Here is an 11320-nt window from a genome sequence, read left to right on the forward strand (position 1 = left end):
AGCTGCGTGCATGGAGCTCAGTCATATCCGACTCTTTGTGGCCCCATGGACTGTAGCCTGCCAGGGTCCTCTGTCCATGGGATTTCCCAGGTCAGAACACTGGAGTGAGTTGCCATTTCCTTCCCTAGGTGCATAAACATAAGTGTACAGTATTTGAATTTTTCAAATGTTTAGCTTTAAATATAATTCTTAAAATCATGTACATGCAGTGTTATGATTTAAAGATTTATTAATCAGTGGTACCAAGTTTTTTATCATTAAGGACAAAGAAAAGTTAGAAAATCCTTGCTGAATTTCACAAAAACTTTGAAGAAATTCAGGCTTTATGAGGTCTTGTATCATAAGGGCAAAAAATATATACTGCTGTGTAGACTGTTCACTGCTGTATGCACCATTCACTGCTGTATATTCAATGGCTGATACAGTGCCGAACACACATCAGGAGTTTAAATAACTTCACTAAATAAGTGATTGTCAATTTTATTAAATGGAAGGAAGTAGAGAATGAGTTATGTTTGAGGCTTTTATAGATTTGTCATAACTTCATTTGAGTGTTCAAAATAGGTTAAATTGTGACCTGGTATTTGTAACCTAACCTGACTTAATTGGGGAGTGTGGGAGGAAGTGGGTAATGTCCAAGAAAGAGCATATCTAGGTTCACATCCTTTTTCTTGTCCCGATGGGACTTCTCTTTATCTAATATTTTTTCTTACTAGCCCAGGAGTTCTGTTTCCAAAGAAGGAGCCAGATGATTCTAAAGATGAGGATGAGGATGAAGATGAAGATGACTCATCAGAGGAAGACTCTGAAGATGAAGAGCCACCACCGAAGAGAAGGTGCGAGAGTGTGGGAAACACTTCTTAGAACTGAGAACGGCCATGAGGGGAGAGGCTGTGAGAATCGTGTCAGCAACTCTGCATCCTTCTCAAGTGCTCTGAGTGACGTTTGAACTTACCCTCTCCTGAGAATTTAGAGGCTCTGAACTTGTGAAACACTGTGAATGTTTAATTACTCTTTGGTCAAACCTGTGTGTGTGTGTAGTGTGTAGTTTGGTTATTTAAGAAAAATAATTCCATGTTTTTCTGGGAAAAACATGTAGACTTCCGGAATTGGTTGAATTTTTAGGTGAATTCACAATTTTAGGTGAAAGGTTATAACCCATATATTTTTCTTAATGTAGGTGATTTTACCTGTGCTGTTTCTTTTCTGGCAAAGTATCTCGTCATCACGGTGAAGTGAATCTCTCAAGTATAAGTGATTGCCTTCTCTCTTTGGTTCTCACAGGTTGCAGAAGAAAACCCCAGTCAAGTCACCAGGGAAGGCTGCAGCCATGAAGCAAAGAGGGTCCAAGCTGGCACCCAAAGTCCCAGCTGCCCAGCGAGGGAAAACGAGGCCCCTCCCCAAGAAAGCCCCTCCTAAAGCGAAAAGTCCTGCCAAGAAAGCCAGACCCTCACCCTCAGTCATCAAGAAACCTAGTGGTAGCTCTTCCAAGAAGCCTGCAGCCAGTGTGAGAAAGGAAGTGAAATTGCCTGGCAAGGGCAAATCTACCATGAAGAAATCATTCAAAGCAAAAAAGTAAATTTTATAGGAAAAAAGGGTATCATGGTGGAATTCAAAATCTTATTTTCTAAGGTCAGTGTGCATTTGTTTTAGTTTTGATGCTTTTAAAATTACATTTTTTTTTTCCTCCCCTATCAACATTATGGGGAGGGAATATAAATAAACCAGTTTAGCCATTTGTTAGCTTTAGGTGCTGTTCTTGGTGCCTGCCCCTCCCCTCTCCCAGTCATTTTAATTTCTGCCATAATTGTGGACTTTTCCTGAATTTTATAGTCTGTTCTTGTCCTTTTTTCTCCCTCCACCCTAGCCCTCTTTCTGTTTCAATGGTCAGCTTTGGCTTTTTTTTTTTTTTTTTTCCTTCCAGTTTTATCTAAACAGTTGCAAAGATTTTTATATTTGTTAGAAACCATCAAGAATGGGATGATGGTCAGGTGCTGGATGTAGAAAGGAGGCAGTATAGCACTGACTGAATCGTAAAGCCTCCTGCCTAGAGGCTTCACTTACAGCTGTAGTAACTAATCTTATTTATAAAACCACTCCGCTAAACCTCTCTCTCTCCAGCTATAAACACAGAGATGTCTTAGCTTTGGGAACAGGCCAAAAGCACCCTGATCCCATTAGATGCTGAGGATCCATGACCCCTTTGGGCCGCTTTCCCACTGCTCCATCTCCAGGTATTTTTCAGTGGCCCCTGAGTGCCGCATCCCCACAGCAGCAAGCACAAGGCCTCTCCACCACTTGGGTTCTGGCTGAGGGGGAGATACAGGAGCGCACTGAATTTGTGATTTCTGGTGTCACCTGTGTTACCAAAAATTAAAACAAAGTCTTGATCAGATAGCTTAATATATTTTTAATATTTGGAGCATGGATTGTCACTTCCTCTTTCCCTTTTTTTATAAGGAAATGTTGGAGAGTTACACCATTGCTAATGTAGAAACGTGAAATGAAAAACATAAAATTTGCTAAAATATTTCAAATTCATCTGTGGATTTTTCCCCTCTTTTCTTTCCACAGCACTTTTGATAACAAACAAGTGGCTTCCTTTTTTGAGTTATTTAAAAAGAGAAAAGAAAACAAATGAAGCCTGACTACCTAACCCTTCCTTGTTTGTATTTGTTTTAGTATCGTGAAGTTGTGTTAAATAGTATTAGCTTCCTAAGAAATATTGATTTCCGGTTATCATTTATCCTCCCTGTGGCACTTGACATTTTAATTGTCTTAAATTTTTTGGTGTATGTCTTCTGGCCTGAGTGCTGCCAGAGGCAAAATATGTTTGTTTCATCCATTCCATTTGCATTGTCTCCTGGGATCCCGTCTGCAGCCTGAGGCGTGGCTGAGAATTGGACTTGAGAAGACTGGCTTGAGTTAGATCCAGAATCATGTGTGATCCCATCATGAGTTTATTGGAATTTGTGTTGCATGTAAGGCAATCTTTTCCTGTTGTAAATCTTCCTTTTTTTATGTACATATATTTTGAAAAATATGAATAAACATGGAATTTTAAAAGCTGCTGAACTGTAGCTTATATTTAAAAGTTTCTAGAATTCCTCAGAAGTAGTGTTTTACTCACTTTGAGCCTTCTCAGCTCCTTGTACTAGCTGTCATCCATTTTCCTTTTTAAATACAAGCTCCAACAAGCTCCAGTTTATTTGTGTTTTCGAATTTTTAAAAAGATGGTGAATGTTTTTAGTACATTGAACCTGATTATTCAGTGCATAAGGGATTTTTAAAAATCACTTTGTATTTTATCAAGGTCCTTGTTTTCAAGGTCATAAATTACAGGTTTTCATGTTTAGTGTTCAGATATGTCCTTGAATTAGAAAAAAAAGACAGCATTGCAAAAAGATTGATAAATCCTAGACCTACTTCCAGAAAGTAATCTAATTTTCTGTTATGCTATTTAGCAGGTAATAATTTATTTTTAATATTTTTATTTTAAATCATTTATTTATTTGAGTTGTAGTTGCAACATGTGGGATCTAGTTCCCCTACCAGGGATCAAACCTGGGCCCTCTGGATTGAGAGCTCAAGAGTCTTAGCCACTGAACCACCAGGGAAGTCCAATAATTCTTAATATTATAGTTGTCAGATACCTGTGCTAAGAATTCTCTACTGTTCTGGAATCGGAAGTGAGGATTTCGGTTGGTTTCTGTGTTTTGTTGTAAAGAGATTGCCTGAACGGTCATGTGGTGGCTATATCGTGTATCAGGCACTCCGGCGTAGAGTGCGAGATTGAGATTGTTTCAGGTCCCTTTCCACCCTGACATTCTGTTAAATTCACAGAATTCAGGTGAAGACAGAACTGTCCTTGATTTTAGTGTCAGGTAAAGGGAAAAGACAAAAGGGCCATCGCACTCTTCCAGGGAAAATCCCCAGCTGTCAAAGATAGGCACCTTCCTGATGTTGAGATAAAGGGGTGTTTGGGTTTTTTCCCTTCAGGCATTCTTAAGGAGCAGAATGCACGATTTTTGCTTCCATGTTACAGAAAGGTAAACAGCAAACCAAACTCAAGAGATAACCCAACAATTCCTGGCCTGGATCAGTGGCTTCAGTACTATCAGTGGCTTTTAGTGAGCTCAGCTACAGTGTTTGACATGTCCTTAAACCACCTACAAACAGCCTTTGATAGGTGAATCTCAGAAGGTGCTAGGCGAGAGAGTGAGTGCTGGCTTCTTAAAGCTCAAATGAGGAGAGACACCACTTCAGAGAAGGGTGGAGACTTTTTTTAAAAATTGTAACAGAAGCTTTAAACACAAGGAGAGCTCCATCCTAACTATCCACAGAGATTTAACTAAAGGAAGCCTGATCTGTCATGTCTATTGGCTATAACTGATGGGAAATTACATGAAAACAAGGGCTAGGTAATATGCCTGTACCTTGGACATTTTTTTTCCGTCATTCCTCTTTTGTAAAATTTTGTCAGCCTAGTCTAGGCTTGTTAACCTACCCTTATACCTTCTTTAAAGAACCTAAGAAGTTATTCTTGCTCAAGCTGAGGTACTTTGCCATCCTAAACTGTCGGGGAAAGAGGGTAAGCCAGCTTTATTCATGAACTGCTGTACTTCGCTAACTAAACACCAGCTAAAAGAAACTTTAATCCAAAAACTTAAAATTATAGTTGAAGCTTTTCATTTTTGGAACCTGATAAATCATATTTCTTTTTCTTTGGGTCAAGCAAAAATTCGAATTTTATTCATGAAGAGAAATTCTATTTATTTTTTTTAAGAAGTAGGTTTTTTTCTTAATATCTATTAATTTTATGTATTATTTAGCTGTGCCAGGTCTGAGTCGCGGTATGCAGGCCTTCGACGCTTGATGCAGTACACAGGATCTTGAGTTGTAGCGTGTGGACTCTCAGCTGCTGCATGTGGGATCTAGTTCCCTGACCAGGGATTGGACCTAGGCCCACTGCATTGGCAGCATGGAGTCTTAGCCACTGGACCGCCAGGGAAGTCCCAGAAATTCTGTTCTTAATTGTGTAAAGATCATTAATTATTTTCCCCAGAGGTTCTGACTGACATTTCTGTTCCCAACGTGTAGGGTTGCCTTTGCATTTTTGCAGTAGGACAGACGGTCAGTCACTGCTGCAGAGCTGAAGCCTGAGAACTGGAACTGTTGGAGCTCTGGGCCTGGGCCTGCTTGGCGGACGCACGCTCTGAAGCCAGTAAAGAGGCTGAATGGCACCCCGCTACTGCACTGGTTTTGTTGTCTAAGAAACTGATCCTTGCCGGTTGTATTACTATATTCTTGCCTTCTGACTGTCATTTTCCACAAGATTCTTAACCTCAATGGCCTTTTTTTTTTTTTTTCAGTTGCAACACGTTTCTGCCTTGGCTACTTAAATGTATTAACTTAGTTTTAACTTTCTGTTAATAGTTCTCAACAACTGGTATGTCAAAGGAGGTTTCTAAAGGTAACCTTCACGAGCTGTTTCCTCCAAAAATGGCAGCTCTTTCTCTTGATACTGTATGTAAATGTGTAATTAACACCATTGCTGTGGAACCTGTGCTGATTAGCAGAGTCCTTTCTCTTTGGTGCCTTGAATATGTTTGACAGTGTGTCATTATTTGACTTATTACTTAACGTAATAATAGTGATAATCATTCTGTTCAGCTCAGTCACTCAGTCGTGTCCGACTCTGCGACCCCATGAACTGCAGCACGCCAGGCCTCCCCTGTCCATCTCCAACTTGTGGAGTTCACCCAAACTCATGTCCATCGCATTGGTGATGCCATCCAACCACCTCATCCTCTGTTGTCCCCTTCTCCCGCCTTCAATCTTTCCCAGCATCAGGGTCTTTTCCAGTGTCAGTTCTTTGTATCAAGTGGCCAAAGTATTAGAGTGTCAGTACTTCAGTCCTTCCAATGAATATTCAGAACTGATTTCCTTTAGAATTGACTGGTTGGATCTCCTTGCAGTCCAAGGGAGTCTCAAGAGTCTTCGCCAACACCACAGTTCAAAAACATCAGTTCTTCGGTGCTCAGCTTTCTTTATAGTCCAACTCTCACATCCATACATGACCACGGGAAAAACCATAGCCTTGACTAGAGGGATGTTTGTTGGTAAAGTAAGGTCTCTGCTTTTTAATATGCTGTCTAGGTTAGTCATAGCTTTTCTTCCAAGGAGCAAGTGTCTTTTAATTTCATGGCTGCAGTCACCATCTGCAGTGATTTTGGAGCCCCAAAATATAAAGTCTGTCACTGTTTCCATTGTTTCCTCATCTATTTCCCATGAAGTGATGGGACCACATGCCATGATCTTAGTTTTCTGAATGTTGAGCTTTAAGCCAACTTTTTCACTCTTTCAGTTTCATCAAGAGGCTCTTTAGTTCCTCTTCACTTTCTGCCATAAGGGTAGTGTCATCTGAATATCTGAGGTTACTGATTTTTCTCCCGGCAGTCTTGATGCCAGCTTGTGCTTCCTTCAGCCCAGCATTTCTCATAATGTACTCTGCATATAAGTTAAATAAGCAGGGTTACAATATACAGCCTTGACGTACTCCTTTTCCTATTTGGAACCAGTCTCTTGTTCCATGTCCAGTTCTAACTAGTGCTTCTTGACCTGCGTACAGATTTCTCAGGTGACAATCATAGCTAACACTAACTGAATTTTTTCTACATGTCAGGCTCCATACGTACATTAACTTCATTTAACCCTAGCAATCCTATGAGATGGTCACTGTTTATTATTCCCATTGTACAGAAGAGAAATCTGGCACAGGGTGAGGTTCACAAACCTACCCGAGGACATAGTAAAAGGCAAAGCCAGAACTACACCCAGGCCCTCTGAGTGCAGAGTCATCTCCAGCGGCTCTTCTCCACCGTCTCTCTTTGACCATTGTTCAAACTTCTGAACTCTCCCCTTACCTTACAGCCCAATGAATGCAGGGGATTTAGAAATGAGATGAAATTATTAAATTTGCCAAGTAGGAGTCTGTGTGACTTTTAAGTTTGGTAACTATTCAAATTAGGTCTTGGATTACTGGGAGATTTTAGCTGGGCTGTCCTAAGGAGGTTTCTGGTTGTCTTTGTTTTTCTCCTAGGACATTGCAAGCACTTGGTCACGCTCAGATCCTAGCCATGGGGCTCTAGTCCTCACAGTTTACTTATTCCAGGCAGATGCTACTGACACTTAGGAGAGCTTTTCCTCCAAGAACCACAGCTTCTATCAGAACTTTTTTTTTTTAATTAGAACTTTTACGTTGCTTAGTGAGCAGTGCTCTCACCCTTTACAAACTATGAACTTGTGTTCTATGGGGCCTACCAAGAGAAATTCCAGAAAGGGGATTGTCTGACAACTGCATTTTTTGGACACAATACCATCTTAGTAATCATGAACTGGAATATTAGAAATTCTTGCTCTTGATTCTGGAAGAAACATTACTCATCCAGTCTCTCTCGTTATCGTCTGCTTTGTTCGCCCAACTCCAACAGGTCCTCTTCCCTAAAACCCAGAGTTACACAACATCCTTGCTCATCCATTTTACTGTTTGAGAGCTTTTGCTCTGATGAAATTCTCATGTCAAACCTAAATCCCTTACGTTGTTTGCATAACTTAAATTTGCTGGTTCAGTTTGTAGAATAGACGTTAATTTCAAATTGGGATTGACTCCTGGTTAGAGTGTATCATTCAGCCTAGCATCCTAAAAACATTCATAGCTGTGGTCTTTGGGGGCTGTGTCATTTAGCAGCTGTGAGACCTTGGCCAAGACAAGCCTCCTGAGCTGAATTTCCTCCCATAAAATAGAGGGGTTCAGATGCACAATTCTTGCTGTTTTATTAGAATAGCCACCCAAAGGCAGTGTGAGATTATCAAGTATCAAAGACGGAACATATTCACCAAGGTTATTAAGACATTTTAGGATTTTAGGACACTGATTTTTTTTTTAATAAATGAGACAAAATCCAGTGTCACGAGTTCAGCTCTGTTGCTTACGATTCATTGTAGGCTCCTGTTGTTAGACTTGTTAATCACACCATCTCAGATCCTTACAAATACGTTCTCAAAGTATGTGAAATTATGCCCAACTTTCAGAAACAGATTTTGGTAAACCTCTCCTGATTAAACAAGTGACAACTGTGGAAGTAGACACAAACCGAGGCGTAGCAGACTTGACCAGTCACCTTGCCGTCACACCTTCCCTAGCAGGCTTATACACTGACAGCTCAGGAAGCAAGATGTCTGGCAACAAGTTGCCAGATGGACATGCCATAAATGGCAGTGATGAACAGGTTTTTTTGTTTTTTTTTTCCCAATCAGGTTTTCAAACCACTGCTGCTGCTGCTAAGTCACTTTAGTCGTGTCCGACTCTGTGTGACCCCATAGACATCAGCCCACGAGGCTCCCCCATCCCTGGGATTCTCCAGGCAAGAACACTGGAGTGGGTTGCCATTTCCTTCTCCAATGCAGGAAAGTGAAAAGTGAGAGCGAAGTCACTCAGTCGTGTCCGACTCTTAGCGACCCCATGGACTGCAGCCCACCAGGCTCCTTCGTCCATGGGATTTTCCAGGCAAGAGTACTGGAGTGGGTTGCCATTGCCTTCTCCATTCAAACCACTAGGAGCTTGTTAAAAAAAAGAACAAGAAAAACATGTACAGCTTTTGAGTTACCAGGGCTGCATGCAGGTAATGCCAGGGAGCAGAAGAGAAGGGCAGCCTGCTGGGTAAGAGAAGGAAGTCCTTCCTAGGCCAGGGTCAGCATCAGCTGCCACCTGGGCCTAAGCTGGGGCCTCAGCTGGCTGTGGCTGGAGAGGAGACTGCAGGGGAGACTGCAGCTGGTCACTGCAGTCTTCTCAAAGATCTCTGCTGAATATTCTTACCAGTTTGTTTTCAGCGTAGCCCGGGTTTTGGCGAGTATTCGATATTACCTGCTTTCTTTGCTTTCTGAAGCACATCCCTCAATTCTGGTCTGTGAGGAGAGCTCTCACAAGTGTTTCGGGGAGGGGTCCTCTTTAGACTTGTACTTCTCAGGTGGAAAAGTACTTGGAACTATTCCTTGTTCTCTGCTTCTCAAATGGGGTACAGGTAGCAACAAGATTAAATACTTACTTCTGGGGCATTTGTTTTATCTCCAGTGAATCGGAGGGAGTGCTTTATGTTACTGGTAATAAGTGGAAGGAAGTACAAAGTCCATAATAGTCACTTAAGATACAGGATTACCTAGAAATAAAGCAGCAGCGGCACTAAGGCTCTACCAGGTGGTCCCCAGGGAGTGCCCGGTCCCTCTTCTCCAAAAACACGAAAGCACCACCCTAACCGTGGCTGAGAGGGTGAGTGGAGGTGCCTGCAGCCTGTGCCCCTTTGGAAGTAAAAGAGTGCAACCTCAGGCCAGCCGCGGAAACTTCTAGTTCTCAACTGGAAAGGAGAGAGTTGAACTAGATAACATTTCTCTGATCCTGGAACCTCCACAATCCCTGCTACCCAGAAAACACCAGAAGGAGGAATCTGGCCATAGAGTGCTGTGGTCTGGATCACTTTGTGATTGGATGAAAAGGAGTCTTATTTTAATCACTATTAGTCTGCTCGAGCCATAACAAAACACCACAGCCCAGGTCACATAAACAACAGCTATTTAATTTGTCAGTTGTGGAGTCTCCAAGTCCAGAATCAAAGCGTCAGCAGGTTAGTTCCTTTCGCCGAGAGGGAAGGATCTGTTGCGGGCCCCCTCCTTGGCTCGTGGAGGGCTGTCTCCACCCTGCCAGCACATTGTCTTTCCTCTCTGTCCAAATACCCTCTTTTTAAAAGGACACCAGTCGTATGGGATCAGTGCCCACCCTGATAACCTCTTTTTATTTTTTTTGAGGAGAGGCGGGTGTTTTAGTTCCATGACTAGGGATTGAACCTGCACCCCCTGCATTGGAAGCACAGACCACTGGACCACCAGGGAAGTCCCCTAATAACCTCATTTTAATGTAATTACCTCTTTATACACCCTAGCTCTAAATCCGGTCATACTCTTAGGTACCAGGTGTTAGCACTTCAACATGTTAACTTGGGGAGAGGGGACACGATTCAGCCCATAACATCTCAGAATTTAAAAAAAGAAAATAAAAGTTATAGGTCATTAGGGGGAGGCACAGTTAAGTTGCAGGGACAGACATTGGGAGACACCTGAGAGAAGGAAAGCAAGGTGCTCAAGGCTGAAAGTAGCTGCTAGTGTGGGGAGGTATTACTGAGGAAACATGGAAACACGCGCTGTAAAAACCAGATGCGTGTGAGATGCTGTGCCAAGGCCTGTCCGAGCTCACCATCTTGGCTCCCATCTCAGTCCTGCTGTTGGAGACGGGCTTGCAAATGATGTGATGTTACTTCCCACACACATCAGCTAGCAACTCCAGTACCAGATTTCTGGGATTTTTAGTGAAAAGAGAAGATTGTGACGGCAAGCTCACACCTGGTGAGGCTTAGTCATTGTCACTGACTCATCAGGAAATGCCAAGACAGGACTGTGTGCCCTCACACGTTCAGGGATCGCAACCCCACCACCTTGCCTTCTTTGTCATCCCTTCCCCTGTTTTGTATAGATGATTTCTCTGGTCTTGCTGCAAAAGTGAGTCATTTATCCGACGGTTGAGGTTCTCTACCTGATGACTCCCAAGACTTGTGCTGTCGTGAATGTAGGATTGGATTCCTGGGGCAGATAATTATGCGGTGGTGGCCATTTCATGCTGCCCTGAACGGACGTAGCTTGGCTCACCCAGGAGATGGCTGGCTCCCGCTGACACTTGTTTTCCTTGATGTAAACCTCTGAGCTGATAGACCTATTGTAGCTTCACTGAGGCTACATGCATGATAGAAGATCAGAGCTTCTGTGCTTTGGGTGGAGCTAGGTCCACTGAACTTGGTAACCTGAAGACCAGCTCAGATGGGCAGTTACATTACTCTGATACACAAAAATGAAGAAGTGAACTTCCAGTCCATAAAATGCGTTTAGTTTTGAAACGTATTCCTGAGTGAAGGAATAAGTGAAGACCAATAAGAAGAGGATCCTTGGTGGTCACAAACTCAGGAGTCAATGTCACACACATTTCCCACACGTGTATCTTCCCAGATCTGACTTTTGTGGTAAATCTCTGTATCCCTGGGACCTACCACAGCGCCTGCCACTCAGACCTTGACCCTCTGTCCCCTTCTGAGCAAGATTTAGAAGGCAAAACTCCCCCTCTGGCTTTATTGGCTTCACCATCTGAACTTAATTCCTTGGTCTTTTTTTCATTTTGACCTAAAACAAATTCCTGTCACTTTTTTTTTTTTTTTTTTTA

General features: G+C 42.4%; 1 protein-coding gene across 12 annotated transcripts in view; it reads left to right on the forward strand.

The window, feature by feature from the left end:
• Window positions 1-5604, forward strand: part of HP1BP3 (heterochromatin protein 1 binding protein 3) — a 39257-nt gene extending 33653 nt beyond the window's left edge. For 10 of the 12 annotated variants that reach the window (XM_025000581.2, XM_005203100.4, XM_010802534.3 and 7 more), the window contains 2 exons: window positions 717-836; window positions 1285-3069. In XM_025000581.2, the coding sequence (XP_024856349.1) occupies window positions 717-836; window positions 1285-1579 (415 nt within the window). In that variant the 3' untranslated portion in view covers window positions 1580-3069. 12 annotated transcript variants of the gene reach the window in all.
• Window positions 5605-11320: the final 5716 nt, after the last annotated feature.

The sequence above is a fragment of the Bos taurus genome, chromosome 2, assembly GCF_002263795.3.
Source record: "Bos taurus isolate L1 Dominette 01449 registration number 42190680 breed Hereford chromosome 2, ARS-UCD2.0, whole genome shotgun sequence".
Lineage (NCBI taxonomy): Eukaryota > Metazoa > Chordata > Mammalia > Artiodactyla > Bovidae > Bos > Bos taurus.